Source organism: Orbicella franksi, chromosome 1 (assembly GCF_964199315.1).
Source record: "Orbicella franksi chromosome 1, jaOrbFran1.1, whole genome shotgun sequence".
NCBI classification, from domain to species: Eukaryota; Metazoa; Cnidaria; class Anthozoa; order Scleractinia; family Merulinidae; genus Orbicella; species Orbicella franksi.
The window spans coordinates 39,322,149-39,342,148 of NC_138145.1; the positions used below are offsets into that span (position 1 = coordinate 39,322,149).

At 38.1% G+C, this 20,000-nt stretch overlaps 2 protein-coding genes across 4 annotated transcripts in view; one reads left to right on the forward strand and one right to left on the reverse strand.

The window, feature by feature from the left end:
• The window catches only part of LOC145462554 (dolichol kinase-like), an 11,834-nt gene extending 7,649 nt beyond the window's left edge, over window positions 1–4,185 (reverse strand). Inside the window, exons 1-5 of the mRNA XM_081446105.1 lie at window positions 4,050–4,185; window positions 3,888–3,954; window positions 3,516–3,625; window positions 1,925–2,077; window positions 683–846 (exon numbers count right to left, since the gene is read on the reverse strand). Coding sequence (XP_081302231.1) covers window positions 683–846; window positions 1,925–2,077; window positions 3,516–3,625; window positions 3,888–3,954; window positions 4,050–4,152 — 597 coding nt within the window. The 5' untranslated portion in view covers window positions 4,153–4,185. The remainder of the gene's footprint in view (window positions 1–682; window positions 847–1,924; window positions 2,078–3,515; window positions 3,626–3,887; window positions 3,955–4,049) is intronic.
• The window catches only part of LOC145462569 (putative UDP-sugar transporter protein SLC35A4), a 30,959-nt gene that overhangs the window by 8,148 nt on the left and 2,811 nt on the right, over window positions 1–20,000 (forward strand). For 2 of the 3 annotated variants that reach the window (XR_014041217.1, XM_081446128.1), the window contains exons 1-8: window positions 4,303–4,385; window positions 12,400–12,528; window positions 12,745–12,853; window positions 13,465–13,629; window positions 13,980–14,038; window positions 14,320–14,382; window positions 15,065–15,210; window positions 18,940–18,965. Coding sequence is in view for 2 of the 3 variants with exons in the window: in XM_081446128.1 (XP_081302254.1) it covers window positions 12,422–12,528; window positions 12,745–12,853; window positions 13,465–13,629; window positions 13,980–14,038; window positions 14,320–14,382; window positions 15,065–15,210; window positions 18,940–18,965 (675 nt within the window). In the remaining variant the exon portion in view is untranslated. Of the gene's footprint in view, window positions 1–4,302; window positions 4,386–12,399; window positions 12,529–12,744; window positions 12,854–13,464; window positions 13,630–13,979; window positions 14,039–14,319; window positions 14,383–15,064; window positions 15,211–18,939; window positions 18,966–20,000 lie in introns of those variants that run through there. The other variant, XM_081446137.1, reaches the window with a different exon arrangement.

The following is a 20,000-nucleotide window of genomic DNA, read 5'->3' on the forward strand; positions in this document are numbered from 1 at the left end:
ATAATGTTGCTGAGCAAGTCGTGAAACTTATTCATACCTATACAGAGACCAACATAAAATACTCTGTATGTAGAAAGAGAAGAGGTACTAACACAGTACAGTGGACCCTCGCCTTACAGTCACCTCTTTAATATGGCCACCTCGTTAACATGGCCAATGGCCACGTTCTGAAATCCCAAATCTGTATAATCCTTTAAAAATTCACTCAAACTAGTTGATATGTTCATCTTTCCACTGTTAATATTGTATGTAATGATAGAAGGTTCATTTATGAATTATATCATTCTGTAGATGCTTATTAAAGAAAAGTTGCAATTGTAATATATCTGTTAGGAAGTCACTCAATTTAGGCCAATCCTAAAATTTGACCCAACCCTGTTAATACGGCTGCCCCGTAAATAAAATTGGCCAAATGTTCATGGCCTGTTGGTGACCGCATTAATGGGGTCCCACTGCACCATGAATGGCAGCTAACTAACCAAGAAGGTGGGGGGGGGGGGGGGGGGAGTTGATACATATGGGTTATTGACCAAGCGGCAGGTCAAGATGGCTCGATATTGGCCAAGAATCAGATGTCTATTGAATAGTCCAGTTAAGAGTAGTCTAGAGAAGATGGTGGCTACTTTTGACAACTTTGAGTATCAAACAACTTTTAATTTATATTTTTATCAGTGCAGTTTACCTTCAATCCAAGGTTCGTATAAGAATCAACTGACAGCAGAACTATTGTCTCTGAAATAACCATGGCTTCCCCAATAGTAAAAGATCTCGGTATCCATCGTAAAACAGCAAACAGAATAACAAAGAACAGGCATATACATACTGACACTCGCATGATATCTACATCTAAATGTAACCAAAAAAAATGAAATTAACAATAATACAGTGTAGAATGGAAAGCCCTAACTTATACTGTTTAGTCCCTTACCAAGCTTTAAGCCAGGGCCTGGTTATTCGGATAAGCAGTTGACAATACAATACAGTACATGTACCTCGGAATCCTGATTTCTCAAACCCTTTTTTTTTTTAACTTCCCAATAACTCAAACCAAAAGTCGTTTTTCTTCCCTCAGTTGAACACTGTAATTCTTTTACCCTTGACTTCTCAAACTACCCAATTTTGAAACCAATTTTTGTTTGATTCTATTGAAAAAATATTTCTTCAAATAGAACAAAACAGCTGTTGATCAAGTTTGTGTTTGCAGACATATGCTTTTTAGCTTTAGACACTGGGATTTTTCAAAAAAAAATTATAGAGACTGGGTTAATGTCATGCTTAATTACCAAGAGCTGCTAAATTACATTTTGTGATTGTGTGGTTCCAGAAAATATCCACACCCACCCAACGATGTTTAACAGAAATTCTGAGGGGAAATGGGGTTTCACAAGCCAAAATTCTTATAGGAAAGTATAAAGCAAAAATTGAATTTCTGGAGGACTGGAGGGTTCAAACTGAAAAAACCTTTACTGGAAGGAGTATCATTGGACATTTTCTGGCACAACACATTATCATAAGAATCAAAGCTACATTAACAAAATTCATAAATTTGATTGGCCCAATTTTAGCTCAATGCTTGCAATTGGACAAATAGTTTAATTGCACAGAAGGTGTCATTTTCCGCATGCTATTTCTTGGACAGATGCACTTGTAATGAATATCTTTTTCCTGTGCACCAGGGCCAAAACACACTCAACAGTTCAAATTTTTAACTTTTATCAAGACCTTTTAAAATCATTTGTACATGTCAACTGTACATGTGGTCATCGAATTTTTTAACAGGACTTTGTGTCCTCCAATTCTGCCTGTAACCTTACTTATGACTAAACGAATTGCACTCCTGCTATGTGGTCATCTGATTTTGTTAAATCACTCAGACTGAATTGGACTCCTCTCAGTCCTGTTACCATTATTACACTGTACACACCCCATTGAACATTTATTGTGGCTGCAATGCAGGTTGTCACCACAAAAAAGAAGAATGATGAAATCAGAGGTTTCTCATGATTTACAATCAGCAGCATGGAGACAGTGAGCATGCTCATCAACTGAGTAGCCAAAAGATAAGACCTCTCCACCTCTAAATGAACAAAAGGAGAGAAATGGAACACTTTGTACAGTTAACAGTTAAGGTTGAGGTTTTCACTAACAAGTCGTGAGAGTCGCAGTCGTGAAAAATGTTTACAACCTACAAAAAATAAAAAAATGGAGTTGTAAGTGGAGTTACAAGCACAACAGAATCTGAAGCAGAAGAATCAGAATGTTAACGTTTTGAATTCATTTTTTCTAGTTCCACTTAGGACTGCATTGCTTATGATCCAGTGAAAACTAGATTGTCAGAGTTAGAAACAGAGGTGGAACAACCAACCAATCACAATACCTGGAATCAAGCATTGTGATTGGTTTATTCCTAGGTTTCTGGTTGTGTCTCTGGCAATCTAGTTTTCACTGGATCATAAGCGACCAAGTCACAAGCAGAATATTAGACTATTTAAAACTATTTTGACCTCATCAAATTGATTTTCAGTAGGATCATATGACGCTTTGCTTCTGATTATGACTTCAACTCTGACTCCATTGCTGATGAAAACCAGCCTTAAGTGTATGATAAGTACTATAGCTTGAACTCATGATAAGTAAGATGATTTCCGCAGAACATTCGAGCAATAATGGAAAAAATACAGTTACCAAAAAAACCCTCATGGCATGGTAATATTTTGAACACGGTTAAGAAAAACTTATCGAGACTTTAGCTCTCAAGCTGACTCTGTGAGAGAGAATTGAACTTGAAGTTATCCATATTTCAATTAAAATAGAGGTTTCGCATTAGTTAAAAACACAATAACACAAGCATTAAGCATTATTTCTAGGTTTGATATGAACTTTTACAAGAATGCTTGAGAATTTAATCATGGTGTTACTTAGAGAAATGAACTAAAGTGAGTTGTTTTCAATTGTATTCTAAACGTTATCAAAAATGGTGCTATGAGTAGATTTTTAGTAAATAACTTTTGTACTTATTGCTTGAACTTTGAGCGGAATCTGTCTTAATACCATTCACAATAGCCTGCTTTTCTCTGACAGCTTATGTCACTATAAAGTAAACTAATTAAAACTACATGTACATGTATAACCCAATTTTACTATGGCTATTAAATCTTAATAAGTATATGTGCTATATATGACTGTGAGCAACTTTCAATTGCTTATAATTTTGTGCTCCACAACCTTTCTGTGTGCATCACCAGACGATAAATCAATAATTATTGTTTAGTCAACTAAACCTTATCAGCCTCACATATTGTGTGACTCTGTTGGGCAATTAGATATACATGTAGCTAAGTGCTGCTAAACCCTGGAGCTAATTTCAAAAGCTGAGGAAGAGCTTGGAGCCACCTGAAATTTTATTAGAATACAAAGACTTGGAGAAACCTTGAAGGTGTACTTAGGCCAAAAATACTGGCTTGGCTTGGCTTGAGTTCGCTTAGTACTTAAGCTACATCTCTACTGGTGAATACCTGTTACTTTAAGGTATTTACTCTCCCATCTCTCAATGAATGCCATTTGACTTGTCAGTACCATGGGAACTAGCAGTGAACCAATTTCCACACCATCTCCAGCAAATGGCCTACAAATGGTTTGATGTACACAAAGTCATACAAATCAGGCTTGCATCAAATTAAATGAGTAGATGATCAACATTCACTTCCTAAGCATTGCAATTCCATTTAAAGAAAATTAACTCATAGTGCAGCAAAGGTACAACGCAGAGTTTTGCTAGTTGGGTTTGCCGCCTTATCCTACGTAAATCATAAGACTGACCCGCCAAGATTAATTCTCGGATCAAAGTCCGATATATACTTGTTGTTATACTCAAAACTGGCACTCACCTTAGATGAAACCATTTCTTTATCCCTACATCCCACTTCATCGAGGGAATACAAGCTAATAAAAACACTGAAAAAATAGTAATCAAGAGTAAATTTCAGATATTTGGTTTTGCACCAAGCGCTACAAATGTAGCCAGTTCAGCAGCGAGTCGATATACTTACGGATGCCATGGAATAAAATGAAGCCAGCGCTTTGTTTCAACTCAAAAAAGCTGCAAAATATATATAAGCTAGATGCAATAACCACTGCAGACTCCGCGACCATTCTGAATAATAAAAAAAGACCACAAATTTTAGCAAAACCGCAATCAAGTCCACTTTGCAGAAAATCGCCAGGCGTTCAAAACTTATGCAAAAATGACCGTGTTCAGTCCCAATCTTCTGCATTGAGAAGAACCTGGGACTGAAAAAACCCGGAAGGTGAAGTGAAAACATCGTGATATTCGCCCGACTGCGAAAACCTGAATAGAAGGCGTCTTAGAAGATCATTAGTGAAAGGTTTGACGATTAGAATGCTCTCTTTTCCTTTCTTTTGTCTTTGTATATATATCTAAAACAATACTTTAGACCAGGGTGCTGTTAATCGTTGCATTTGGTTGTTTGAAGAACTGCAGCTGTCAGCGTCTTCTTGCTTTGTTGACGAATGTCTGAACCAATTCCAGCACGATTAATCTGATTATTTGATGATACTGCGGTTAACTCAAGAATGCATTTATATTTCGCTGTAAACACGAATTTGTTTATATGTTTGCATGCATTGGGTTTTTTTAACATCAGATCTGTTCATTGCAGCCTTCGTTTGGCACAGCGCGCGCGCGCTTGTGTTTATTTAACTTGATAAAGATCAACATTGATGTAAAAAGAGAGAAATTTAGACAGAATTTAAAGCTTATGTAGGCCACAGGTGCACATAGATACTTCCGATTTGGTTTTAACTTTTCTTTTACAAAACCAACCAATGCAGTTGTACGATATATAAAGTTAATTAATAAGCTTACGTAATAAATTGTTTTGTTTTTTAAGCAATAGACCACAAGTATGTATGGTTTATAGGCTGTTATAATAAAGTTTCCATATAACGCGTGCTCTGATTGGCTGAAACAGCGTGCTTTATTAGAGAACAGAGCATGGGTTGATGACAGTAAGTTGGCTTCCAAATTTTTGCTTTGGAATTTTGACAAATTTGACCCAAATTAAACATCCCCTGTGACTCAGACAAACTCAGTGGAAGGAAGCTATTTTGCTGCAGTAAATATGGCTCACTACGGTGGCCCACAACTGTCACGGCAAAACAAAAAGTCACGGCACTACAAACTTAACTCACAGCAAGATAATGTTATCTGACGGCAAAACAAAATTAACTCACGGCAGTACACCATTAATTCATGGCAAAACGAAATTAACTCACGGCAGAACACCCCTAATTCACAGCAAAACAAAATTAACTCACGGCAGAACACCCCTAATTCGCGGCAAAACAAAGAAAACAAGTTGGTCAGCGGTAGTTATTTGCTTTTCAAATGGTATGTCGTGTAACAGTAACACACTGCTCGCTTGGAAACCGCCATTTTTAGTGCAGTGTTCCTTATCTTGAGCTCATGATGTTTAGACTTTCTAAAAGTCCTTTCCAATGATATTTCCATTGTTAGTTTCGCTGTTGGAAAGAACTTTTCCCACTTGCAGCATGCCAAATTTTACCGGTGGATTTTTCCACCGGTGACATAAATACACAGTAAACAAACAAGTACTGACTATACGTCATGACGTCACGCAAGACCAACAACACCTCGCTGAGCAAATCTCTGCTGAATTTAAGTACTATAAAAATCTTTTTCATTTAGCGATTGTTCTCGGATATACTTAAGGATATGAATTTTATGGTAGTGATTGAATATGGTTTATCCAACTTAATTTCAAGTCTTTGAAAGACAGACAGGGAAAAGCAGTGGAAGGCTATTAATCCGACCAATACGTGTTTGTTTACTTATGGATCGTTTCAGAGAATTAAGTTTGGACCTTTCAAAGAAGAACAGAGCCGTTCCTGCAGTTCTTGTAATTGTTGCACTTTTAATCAAGAGAGCTTTACAGAATTAAAGTTCTCCCCGACTAATTCCTTCTCCTTTAGTTAATTCGGATTCTTGTCAGTACAACCTAGATTTACATAACTTTGCAGCATTTGTCAGGCAGTTCTCCGGTCGATCGCTGATTAATGTCTAATCTAGACAACCAATCTAGGCTAAAACAAACAAGCTTAATTCCTGATCGCTTTAAACACGGTTTTGACTTTTCAGGAGGCGTTACTCAATGGAACAGCTTTTGCCGTTTGTCAATATTGCTGACTACATACTGCACTGTACACGAATAAATTCATTTGAGTTAGAGAACAGTGCTCGTAAACGTTTTGATGGAAATCATTTTCTGCTTTTGCGACAATCGTGCGCGGAGCACATGAAAAGTGAGAAATATCAATCATGTTTTTCACGCCAAAAATTCACGTTCTGAGTCACATTCTTGCAAGTGAAACAAGTCGACCTCTCGCGACTTACGTCACTTGCGCTCGCCCTCGCGATTTCGTCGCCCGAAGATTACGCTCGTCGCTGGAGATAAGTAAGTCAAGGTTTAAAAAAAGGTCGACTTGTGGCAAGTCTAATGATGTTTTGCAGCACTTGTGGTTCATTAGTCGATCAAAATGCCAACTTTTGTAAAGACAGGTAAAGGTATGTTTCTTAATCTGAAGTATTCGTATTTGCATCTCTTTTAGTTCCGAATAACGATAGGCACGTGAGAAGCTCGGTCAGTAATCCAAGAAATATATTAGATTTTGACCGTCTAACACAGCAATGGATTCACGGAGTGCTATGACATAAGCAGTGTCTTCTCACGTTTATTAGTATAAATCTACTAGCGTTCTATCACAAATACCTTTCTCTGATTGGCTACTCTACTCACTATCTATTCTGTGATAGATAGTGAGTAGCGTAGCAGTGTGCCCTTGTTAACAAAATGACGGCCGCTTCTTGGCGTTTTTGAAGTGTCTGTGAAGAGGATTTAGATGACGTTATGCTCGACTAGTAGATTTACACTAAAACAATGAAATTATTCGCTCTCGATTTCTATGCACGATAGTTGACTCGGGCTGGGCCCTAGTCAGCTATCGCGCAATAGAAATTAATAATCATAATCTAATTGTTTATTAGTATAAATCTACAGTCAAACCTGCATATAACGGCCCTGTATATAGTGGTCACCCTGTGTATAACTGAAAGAGATGCAAATACGAATACTTCAGATTAAGGAACATACCTTTACCACAGTCTTTGCAAAAGTTGGCATTTTGATTGACTAATGAACCACAAGAGTTGCAAAACATCATGAGCTCGAGATAAGGAACACTGCATTAAAAATGGTGGACTCTGAGCGAGCAGTGTGTTACTGTTACACGACATACCATTTGAAAAGCAAATAACAACCGCTGACCAACCGCTGACCAACTTGTTTTCTTTGTTTTGCCGTGAGTTAACTTTGTTTTGCCGTGAATTAGGGGTGTTCTGCCGTGAGTTAATTTCATTGTGCCGTGAATTAGGGGTGTTCTGCCGTGAGTTACTTTCGTTTTGCCGTGAATTAGGGGTGTTCTGCCGTGAGTTAATTTCATTTTGCTGTGAATTAATGGTGTTCTGCTGCGAGTTAATTTCGTTTTGCCATGAATTAATGGTGTACTGCCGTGAGTTAATTTTGTTTTGCCGTCACATAACATTGTCTTGCTGCGAGTTAAGTTTGTAATGCCATGACTTTTTGTTTTGCCATGACAGTTGTGGGCCACGGTAGCTCACAGAGACCATTGTTAGCAACAGTAGTGTTAAAACTGAACTAAAATAACAAGTTTTGCTAGATTCCCGCCGACAAAACATGTACAGCTGTAGCGAAATGAACAAATTCTCAACCTAAACAGTGCTTTGATAAAGACATTATATTTGTTACGGGGCAGAAATTATACTAAGAAGTAAAACAACGACAGAAAACAACAATTGAACTGTCTCTGTTTATAACGAGAAGCTTTATTTTTGTAAATTTACAATTAAAAATGCTCATTTGCTCAAACAACACTTACATGCAGTGTAGTAATGCTTGTTCTCCGGTCATCTCAGCAAAGTAAACCGACGAGTGGTCAGTGCAAAACTTGCTCTGATATTCTCTTCTGTGCACGGAGTAGAACCAGTGGGAGCCTTTAAGTCTTTCTAACTTTTACGCTAGTTCGGGCGGTCTTGCTGCATGCAGCTACAAGCCGTAAATAACTGTAGCTCCTTTCAAATTCAACTCGGCATTTTGCATTTTCATCTACAAACTTTGACCTCCACATTTCATAATTTCCACTGGAAAAGTGCTCATTTTCATGGGCCACAATATGGCCGGATTCCTCTGGACTATAAACCTTTACCTGCCTTTAGATCCGTATTTAAAAATTAACTTAAAAGCGAACTTTGAAGGGAACGTTCTCTCGAAAGCTGCTCAAGCTACTCGAAACTGAAAGTTTAGCTGAAGTCCAGTTTGTGATTGACAGCTGTCGCTTCGTTAGCCAATCAAATTATTTGAACAATTCCAACAAGGATTGTGATTGCCCAGGGGTGGCGCAGTGGTGAGAGCGCTCGCCTCCCACCAATGTGGCCTGGGTTCAAATCCTGGACCCGGTGTCATAAGTGGGTTGAGTTTGATGTTGGTTCTCGTCCTTGCTCTGAGGGTTTTTCTCTGGGTTCTTCGGTTTTCCTCCCTCCTCAAAACTTAACATTTCTAAATTCCAATTCGATCGGGAATTTGAGGGCCACGGGTTTGTCAGTTGTAAGACTGTTGTGTGTTACCCTTGTTAAACAAGGTTTATTTATTTATTTGAAGAAGCTAGTCATAAAAGGGGATAAGTGACGATTTTGGTTGCTTCTCTTTTTTCTTGCTCCAAATTAGCTGAAGTTTTGCATGTGGTCTTCAATGTAATAGAAAAATGTGGTTCTGTATTTTTGTCGCTGGTTTTTGCTTTGTTTTCGAGTTAAAACGTAGGCAAAAAACTTGGCTTTTCCTAGCCATGTCTTTAGGAGTTTATTTGTTGAACAGCAAACAGGCAGACTGTTTATAGTGTATGAAGTCAAAACCAAATCCCACAGCATATAGAGCGGAAATCTGGGAACGGATTGTTTACACCGGTTATTGTGACGTGAACACAACACGTGAATCGATCAAGCGTCAAACGAAATGCCATCAAACAAAAAAGAGATGTGCCGCATTAGAGCTCTGTCAACTAATATCTTAAGCATTGTTTTAAAGTACCTTGTGTGCCTACCTGGTGGTTGAGAGGCATCATAAAGCCTCGATAAACACCGTAAGTCATCAGCACGTTTTAAAGAATCAAAATGTGTTCTGAAACTTCGAAGGCAGCTGATATACCGTAATCGTGTTATCGGCGTTCGAAGTCAGATCGAGCCAGGTAGCAAAGTCCAAGAGCAGTTCTTGCCCAAGAAAAATACCCTCTGGTGAGTTGTGGCCCATTTGCCAAGCGTTGCTAGCGTCAAAGTTTGGAAAGCGAGAACTGGTTTTAGACTTATAAAATTTGTCTTGTATCGACCGCCATGTCTTCCCGCGCACGAGGTGTAAAGACCCTTCCCGGCATGCATTGCGATTACGTTCTGCGGACGTTTCTCAAACTGGTAACTAGATTTAAACATAATAATGGCCAGCAAGTGGCGATCGATTGTAACAGATCTGTGATACAGTTTGCGTTGATTTTTATTTCAAATCGGCATGATTTGTAGTGTTTTGAGCTTCTGGGATCAGGAGACATGCAGATGTATGGAGACCCGTACGTTGCGTAGAAGGGTTAATCTGTTAATCTGTCAATCTGTCAGCCCTATTTATAGAGCGTTTTCACGTGGAGTCATCAAATTCTTAAATCCAAAACTAAACAGCCGCCAAAGTCGTTATCCTCATCAGGCATAAGAGGTACCAGCGCATTTTGAACTTGGAAGTTATGGCGGTGCGTGACATCAAGCTACAATTGCGTTTGTCAAAAACTATGTTTTATCTCGTGATTTTTTAGCCATTGAAGATGTTGCTGTATTTGAAAAAGTGTTTATTGAAATGTTTATTTGTTTCATTTTATTTTTATTTACACCTTTTTTTGACCTGAAATCAGCATTTTTGAGCTTATACGTTGCGTGAAATTACCATTTTCAGGAGCCCATCATGGGCTCCTACCATTTTGCTGTTTTCTAAGTGAAACCAACATCCTTGCTGTCACGCGTTAACGTCAAATTAACATTTTAACCTATTTAGACCTGAAATCAACATCATCGAGCTTATGCGCTGCGTAAAATTGACATTTTGCTGGTTTCTAAGTGAAACCAACATCCTTGCCGTCACGCGTTAACGTGAAATCAACATTTAAACCTTTTTTGACCTAAAATCAACATTTTTGAGCTTATACGTTGCGTAGAATTGACATTTTGCTGGTTTCTAAGAGAAATCAACCTCCTTGCCGTCACGCGTTAACGCGAAATCAGCATTTTAACCTATTTAGACCTGAAATCAACATCATCGAGCTTATGCGCTGCGTAAAATTGACATTTTGCTGGTTTCTAAGTGAAACCAACATCCTTGCCGTCACGCGTTAACGTGAAATCAACATTTAAACCTTTTTTGACCTAAAATCAACATTTTTGAGCTTATACGTTGCGTGAAATTGACATTTTGCTGCTTTCTAAGTGAGATCAAAGTCCCTGCGGTCGCGGCGGGCCGATCCTTTGTTATGATAAACCGAGGCGAGACTTCGACTTATAACAAAGGCTTGGCTTGGTTATTATAACAAAGGATCGGCTCTGTTTATCATAACAAAGGCCCGGCTTCGTTTATTTGCAGCCTCGGCGGGAAAAGGGCGTTAGGTATTTTAATCAAAAGTGAACTTTGTCGAAAACGCTCCAAATTTCGCATAGAGTTTTGTTTAGGTATGTTTAGCAATGTCCCGTAGTTTTTGCGCTAAACCTTGCTTCGTTTTCAGGATGTTGCATATGCAAAAAACCACTCGGTTTTCCTAGCGGTGTCTTTATAAAGCGAAGCAAAAACCAGCGGCAAAAATACAGGAACACGTTTTTCTATTACATTGAAGACCACATGCAAAAATTCAGCTAATTTGGAGCAAGAAAAAAGAAAAGCAACCAAAATCGTCACTTATCCCCTTTTATGACTAGCTTCTTCATTTATTTATTTATTTATTTATTTATTTATTTATTTATTTATTTATTTATTTATTTATTTATTTATTGGCTTATTTTACCATGCTTTATCAGAGAACAGTGCACGGCTGATGCCACTTTTGCTTGTTTGGAAAATAAAGTTTGGTTTGAAAATTCAGCTAAATGCATGGGGAAATCATCTGATTCTTTATCATAAAACAAATAAAGAAGCCTCGACTGTGCTCTGTTCTGTTGTAAAGCACTTAAGAAGTGGTAGAGCACTCAAGAAGTAGGGAAAAACACTCGACTACGTCTCATGTTTTCCCCTACACTTCTTTCATGCTCTACCGTTTCCTGTGTGCTTTACAAAAGAACAGAGCACAGTCGAGGCTTCTTTATTTGTTAAATAAACCATGTGGGATGTTGGAACTTAGAACTTTGAGTGTTCTTCCAACATCCCAAGTGGTTTATCATGCCTCTAAACCATAAAAAGTTGTGGTCTATTGCTTTTATATAATAATTCAGAAGACACACGAAATTTCAGTGAGGTTACTGGCACAATAAACCACAGCTGATTGACCAATCAGAGCATGCGCATTCATTTAATTATTATATAAAATTACATACTGTGCTAACAACTTCTTCATGGCCAATCAGAGCTTGTATTATTAGACTGAAATTTGTGAAAAAAGCGAGGTGCATCAAAATTGCAGGATATGATGCAATAATCGGCTGAGGAATTTTCAGATGTTTTCTGTAATCCTGGAAGATTTTACTAGAGATGATACGGGCAACAAAAATTAATGTCTTATACTCAGTGATCTGTAAATAATCTGACACTGTTTACATCAATTATGGTACCTGTGAGTTGCATATTTTTCAGACAAAATCAAACATACAGGCCCCAGTCGTGCGAAGGCTGGATGACGCTATCCACCTGATAAAAAGCTATCCAGTGGATAAGTGTTAACAAAACAAACCATGCTATCTGCTGGATAGTGATTTATCTGATGGTAGTGTTATCCATTTTTCAAATAATCCAGGCATGGTATGATGGTTCTGTGAAACTTTTGAGCAGTTTCCTTGGCATTTGTGATGACAGAAATTAAGTGAAAGGTTGACATGTTTTGCCGCAGGCAATCAAATGTTATAAGTTTTACACACAGCAAAGTACTGCGAGCAATTGCACAATGAGTTGCAGGAGTCCCTGATTAATCTCCAGGGTCATCCCAGGGCATGAGATCAGGAGCACTGCTGACCAGCATTGCCTTTGAGGTTATTAATAATGTTTTTTCTCGCAGATTATTTTGACTTCTTTTGAAAATGATGATGTCAAGGTCACTACTCTCCAGGCTCCCTCAGACATCAGCCTCTGAGCAGTTCTCTGGTCCTCTCATGAAGGTCCTTTGGAAGGCCATGATGGTTGCTGGGTATGAAGAAATTTACTGACATGTTGAAAAAATAAAAATGAATCAAATAATATTTTATCACAACAGCTGGGATCAAGCTTTTGCCTACAAATTTTATTAATGGATCAGGGTTTTGAATCATATAAATTTCAGATCTAGCAAGGTGAAAAACTTAATTCGCTCAGAAAATTTTATTATTGATCATCTGACTGTACTGCACATGTTTTGCTTTCATAGGGTTTTGATCTATGGCTCCCATGCCATATTGATCAACTTGTGTAAAGATAAAAATGGAAAAATCCCGTTCAGTTCTGCATCAGTGGTCTTGTTGAGTGAAGTCATCAAGGTTAGAATATACGATCGTAATAAGGCAATTTAGTGTCTGGAGTGTTACAGTACTTTAACTTTTGGTAGCTCAAGGTCAAGGAAGGGCACTTTTAGTTTTTCTAGAACTAAGAAGGGGTTCTCATTAGGGATGAGGTGCTTATTAAATGTTTTTCTGAACATATACTTCTGAATATGGTACTTTTAACAATGCTTTAATTAATGAAAATCAACACATACTTCAACTCAAGAACTGTAACAATAGGGGATCTTATACACCTGTATAGTCATTTTCAATACTATGTTCAGACAAGAAAAAAGACTTCAATTAATTTGTCGTAGTGGGCTATTCTGTATCACTGTCTAATGAATGGTACTATTTTGCTAAGGGCATGCTTAATTGAATGGAGTGCTTATTGAGAAAACTGCACTCAATGGGGCTAGCATTTAATTAGAAAGGTGGTGCAATCTAGTCATTAACAGTAGTAACAAAAATTAGCTAATAATATTAATAAGATTGTTTAATTATTAGAATTATGTTATATAATTCTAATTTCATGATCATGCAATCCATCAGGTTTTGCTTTAGGATAATGTTTTCACTGACCATTATATTAAATTGTTTCTTTCCAGTTTCTTTTTTCAGTGGCCTTCCTTATCCCAGAGCTATGGCGAGGAGCTGTTCATTTTCCTCCGAAAAAAACTCTGGTGTTCTTTTCCCTCCCTGCTTTTCTTTACTTCATCAGTAACAACACAGCAGTACATGTTCAAGTTTACCTTGATCCCGCAAGCTTTCAGGTAATCACACTTCCTGGCTCTCAGCTTATTACAAATAGATTCCTTGTTGCCTTGCATGTTTTCAGCAATAGATCACAGATGATGTCAAAATGTGTTAAGAGCAAAAAAGTGGCATGCAAGGTGATTTTCTGAGCTCAAATAATCTTTATAAATAACATAACTCTTGATAAATGAAAAAATTAAAAACCAAAAATTAATTATAATTATAATAATAATTAATAATAACAATAATAATAATGATAATAATATAATAATAATAATAATATGATTGTAATGATTACTATTTTACTCTTCATAATTTTTAAAGGCTAGATGTTTTCCCTTGCTTACAGTTTTTTAATGTGTTTTAGGTTTTGTGTAATTTCAAAACAGGAATCACTGGGATTCTCTACTGGCTCATAATCAGAAGGTGATCACCAACTGAAGAAGTTTTGTATTAACAACTTATTCACAGAGAGTGAGGTTTTTATGGGAAAATCTCAAACCAAGACCTTGCCGTCACTATTGACCAAGTAGTATCATAGTACAGTCAGTTTGGTAAGGTTGAGTTTTTGAGATTTTCTGGGTGAAACCAAATGTTTGAGGTTAATAAGCCTTGTCTTTGCAGGCCTGGCACATGCCAGAGAGATTTTCAACAAAATAATGGCCTTGACTTAGAGTTAATTGTATTGTTGTTCCTGTTGCTTCTAGGAATATTTCTGAAAAACAGTGGCTTGCACTTGGATTGATCACTCTAGCTGGATGTTTCAACAGGTCAGTTATGAAAAGCCCTCCTTTTAATTTAATTGATATGTGTATATGAAGGAAGGAAGGAAGGAGGGAGGGAGGGAGGAAGGAAGGAAGGGGGAGGGAGGGGCAGGCAGGGAAAGTAGGAGGGGAGGGGTGAAGGAATGGAAGTGAAGGAGGGGGCAAAGGTAGGAGGAAGGGACATGAAGGAGAAAGGAAGGGAAAGAGGAAGGGATGTGAAAGAAGGAAGGGAGGGAAGAAGTAAAGGAAGTGAACAAGGGAGGGAGGGACATACGTTAAGAAGGGGGGGAAGGAAAGGAAGTGAAGGAGGGAGGGATGGAAGGAAGGAAGGCAGAAAGGGAGGGAAGGAGGGAAGATTGAAGGTAGAGGTGGGGGGGGAGTAAAGGAGGGAGGAAGGCAGAAAGGGAGCAGTGTTTTTATTGATGATTTGTTTTTTCCGAGTAATGAGTCTGCTACTTGCTAGTCTTCCTAAATCATATAATATTCAAGCTTGAGATGTACTATGATTACTGTCATATTTTGTTTGTGCACATTCTCACACAAAGGCATAACACAGACACCTATATAATGGACAGTTCGCTTGGTCCCCCCAAAGCCTGTGAATTCTGACTTGAAATCTGCTATTCCATGCTACTGAGGCTAAATGGCCATGTAATATCATTTCTAAAGTTTGACACTTCCCCCTTAGTTATGGTGGACTGCAAACAGCCCAAGACATCATACAAGTGCGAACCAACTCTACTGGCAGTGGAAAACAGATTTATGTTACAGTTCCAGGGCTCTTGTTAATGGTATTTTATTGTACTATGTCAGGACTTGCTGGAATTTCAACAGGTAATTACTTGTAACTGTATGTCTCTCATCAGGCTTTGAGGGGGGGTACAGGGGGTGAGAACAGGGAGGGGTGGAAGAGTGATGGAACATGATAGAAAGGGACAGAATCCAGGAGATTCAAACAGCATAACCATGGTGCAAAGAAAACCATGTCTGATAGCCCAGGATTAGTAGATCTTGCTATCAAGCAAGTGCATTTTATCCTTCACTTGTGTGATGGGCAAGTGAAATTTCTTAGGGTAAAATTTGAGAAAATTCAAAAGTAGAAAACTGTAAGAAATCAAATTATTGTAAGTTTTAATTTTAAGTTTCAATTGATTAAATGTGCTAGTGGGAAAATGTTTTTTAGGGTAGTGAACGTGACTGTTGGTCTCATGTGTTCTTGTAACAGCTTGCCCCAAAGGACAAGCTGGGAAACTGATATTCTTTGGACTCTTTACACCCTGGTAATTTGAAAGATTCAACCAGGAAATATTTAAGAGTCCCTGTCCATAAAAATGGAAAATAACTCGGCAAGGATCGAAAATTCGATTTCGCTCATATTTTTATGGTAGATAGGCTAGGGCATGACAAAAACTACTGGATAGTTTTTTTGGCAAAATGTCCTTTTATTTCAAAGAAATATGCAAATTACCAAATTCCGTTAAAATCGTCATTTGACGCACCATTTTATTAAACAAGTTTGAGAGCCTCGCATGCAAAACCACATCATTCTTCTGTCTTTAAAACACTCAAATATCTTTGTGCAATGTTTAAATGTGTACTGGGTTGATTTTAGGGAATGTTGCGTTGTCTTTTTGGGTGCACAATAATTAAATTTCGAAGACATGTATTTTCATTCACTTAAAAGTACTTCGTGAATATAATTAATTTTCAGCATGTGCGAAACCTTCAAATGGATCAAGCTTCTGGTGGTTGAATTGCAGAAGGATGGTCTACAGATTCCTGTAAAAATGTCTTTGGGCAAATGATTGTGAGCGACGCGAGAGCTTTTCAAAGTACGTCAAAAATGCAAATATTTGACCATCCGTCGTCAAATTTCAATTTACGGGTTAGACGTATATTTTAGCATGCGCCACATGACTTGACCTATGTTAAGCTGAAATAGACACAGAGCTGATAATTTCGAAATGTTCTAACCTTATTTGCTGTAAAAGGCAGGTCCAAAGCCGATTTGACGTGTTTCTAGTCGATCTCTCACCATTCGTCGCACATAAAGCATATGTTCGCTTTTGTTTACACAAGGTTAACGTCCGATGTACATCGCCTACTGTCAACCTAATATTGGTCGAATACTATGAATCCGTGACCATCTTTCTGCGCATATGAACATCACTGCATCAAAGTCTAAAACGGCTGAGACATTTGTAGATAGTTGCTCGCTTTGCGCTGCGCCAAAATATTGCGTTTGATCGATTGCTGACCATTGCTGATAAGCGTGTCGGCGCAGCACAATCTTACAGCCGTTATTGTTCGTCACGCAGTGCTGTCACGGCATATGCTGCACATTTTGATCTATTTTGTATAGAGTACTCTCAGCATAAGTGAAACAATTTAATCATTGTTCTTCTGTTTTTTCATATATATAATAATATATGTGTATATTTATATAATCATATTCTATAGTGTACGTGGCCTCGGTCCATATCACGTTTGTTGTACGTTCTGATGTTTCAGACAACAGCTGATAAAGCTAGTACCTGTACTCACTAGAATTTTAAGAAAATCGCCATAAAAAAGTTATAGATTAATGAAGCAAGAACTAGCTGAAATAAAAATAGGAAATCACAACGAGTCTAATTCGTGAGAAAAACAGACTAAATTTAATTAGTAATTACGTGAGTAAATAGCCCTGGCCATGCCATTTTGTTTGGCGCATCAGTTGTTTGCTTAGTGACGAGGCATTGGTATGTAACAGAAAATAGAGGACTGTTGTCAATACAGTCCAAAATTATCGTCAGTAAAATATTGTAAATAAAACACCTATTGACCGGTTACCTCCGCGGCCATCATTTGGTCATTCCGATAAGGGTTTCATTATTGTCTTTATCCCTATTAAGCGGCCACCCAAAATTTAAGAACTTTGTTTTGGAAAGGGCGATGGCAGATAAGAGTCTGAAATTGAAGGTGCATGACGAGTGATAATTCAAACACACGTCTATCATGATTGTATTGAATTGACTCCATGTTCACCAAGAAATTTATAGCCCGATAGTGAAAAATTAAATATTCAAGGTACACCAACCTCTATTTAAGCGGCTAGCCCCATTAAGCAGTCGCCACCCATTTCCCCGGGGGTAGCCCACTGTATTACATGTAAACCAAAAATAATTGCATAGCGCGAAAAGACCTAGGTATGAGTTGAGCGTTACAGTATTACGCAGGGGCATGTAGGTAGCGGTGGTCGAGTAAAAGATAACAACAAGGGCAATGGTAAATTATTCATTCTTTTCATTTCTTAATTTAATCTCTTCCTACTCAACACGGTTGCGTGCTCCCAGTGATTCCAAGCCTTACGGAGCCTTACGTATCAGGATAGAAATTGTCCCACCCCTACCCCCTAAAATGGGATGACAGAATTGCGTGACGAACAAGGAACCGCTGCAAGCAAGGATTCAAGCCATCAAACCACGATGATCAAACGTAATATTTTGGTGTAGTGCAAAGCAAGCAACTATCTACAAATGACTTAGCCGTTTTTGACTTAGATGCAGTGGTGATCATATGTGTCGAACGAGGGTCACAGATTCATGGTATTCGACCGTTAAATAAGTTGACAGTTGGCGATGTACATCGGACGTTATGTAAACAAAAGCAAACTTCTGCTTTATGTGCGACGAATGGTGATAGAAACACGTCAAATCGACTTTGGACTTGCCTTTTACAGCAAATGAGGTTAGAACATTTCGAAATTATCAGCTCTGTGTCTATTTCAACTTAACATAGGTCAAGTCATGTGGCGCATGCTAAAATATACGTCTAACCCGTAAATTGAAATTTGACGACGGATGGTCAAATATTTGCATTTTTGACGTACTTTGAAAAGCTCTCGCGTCGCTCACAATCATTTGCCCAAAGACATTTTTACAGGAATCTGTAGACCATCCTTCTGCAATTCAACCACCAGAAGCTTGATCCATTTGAAGGTTTCGCACATGCTGAAAATTAATTATATTCACGAAGTACTTTTAAGTGAATGAAAATACATGTCTTCGAAATTTAATTATTGTGCACCCAAAAAGACAACGCAACATTCCCTAAAATCAACCCAGTACACATTTAAACATTGCACAAAAATATTTGAGTGTTTTGAAGACGGAAGAATGATGTGGTTTTGCATCCGAGGCTCTCAAACTTGTTTAATACAATGGTGCGTCAAATGACGATTTTAACGGAATTTGGTAATTTGGATATTTCTTTGAAATAAAAGGATATTTTGCCAAAAAAACTATCCAGTAGTTTTTGTCATGCCCTAGCCTATCTGCCATAAGAATATGAGCGAAATCGAATTTTCGACCCTTGCCGCGAAATTAAGAATTTGTCTGATTTTTACGGGCAGGCACTCTTAAGACCAAGCCAAGTTCTGTAACAAAATTTTATAGAGTACATAAAATATCAACACATGCATGTACAAAATGTAAGAAAGCCCTAGTGTGACTCATATTTAAATCTATCATTCCCATCTAGTTATTCCTTGTTTTATTATTATTATTATTATTTTTCACGTAGAATACATTTTGAAGAGGCAGTACAAGGTAACCTTTTGGAATTTTCTCTTTTTCGTCCCTGATGTATCCATAAATCTCCTTACTATTAATTAAAACTATAAGTTAAGTAACAGTTCTAAGCAAATAGAGTCCCACTGGGAGCGCTGTGCCCACTGGGGGTGGGGGGGGTGGGGGGACTCGCATATATAATGGTCAGGGGTACAGGGTGCTTATTGTACCTTTTAGGGGTTAAAAAAGCGGTTTGGGTACCTCTGAGGGTGTTTAGCCTCAAAAGGTTCACAGCTGGAGCTTTTGCCGTACCTTTTAGGGTATTGAGCCAAACAAATATGACAGGAGATAATGTGTTATGTAAGAATTGATACCACTTAGGGGAGGAAAAAAAAATTTTAAGCCACGCCCACAAAACAGGATCTTGGTACCTCTTAGGGTTTTTTTTTTTTTAAATTTCTGACGAGCACCGCCATCTTTTTTATATGGGAGTCACCCAGGGCATTGTGTATCCCCTTTGCTCCATATGGAGCCTAAAGTAATAAGTCAGTCAAGTAAGTCAAAAGTTCAATAGCCATGCAGATTCAAATTGCCTGTTGTTTGACGTAATACAGGTAAACGGCGGAATTAAGTTAATGTGCAAAGTGTTTTTTTTCTTTCCGAATTTATTTAATTATAAGTTCATAAGCCATAACGTGACTTAATGTTTTAATTGACCAATCACATAGCCTGGAAAAGGCGGGGTTACGGCTCACATGTACAGTACAACCGTTAGTAAGAGTGAAGGTTGATTTCTGTTGGCTTGTAATTTTACGCCAATAACTTCTCGACAAGTTACGCAGCATTTTAGGCTCTATCCACATTACGCTGAAGAAATTTAGTTTAAAATGCAGCTTTGTTTCTACGGTTCGGCCCACCGTCCACACTAGTTCGTCACGAAAACGGGGCTATTAGAAAACGCTCTTCAGACCGGAGGAATTTGAAAACACCGGCTTTGCGTTTAAGCGTGGACGGAAAACATTTTGAAAACGGAGCATTCCTTAAACGCAAAATAATCCAAAATGACCGGTGATT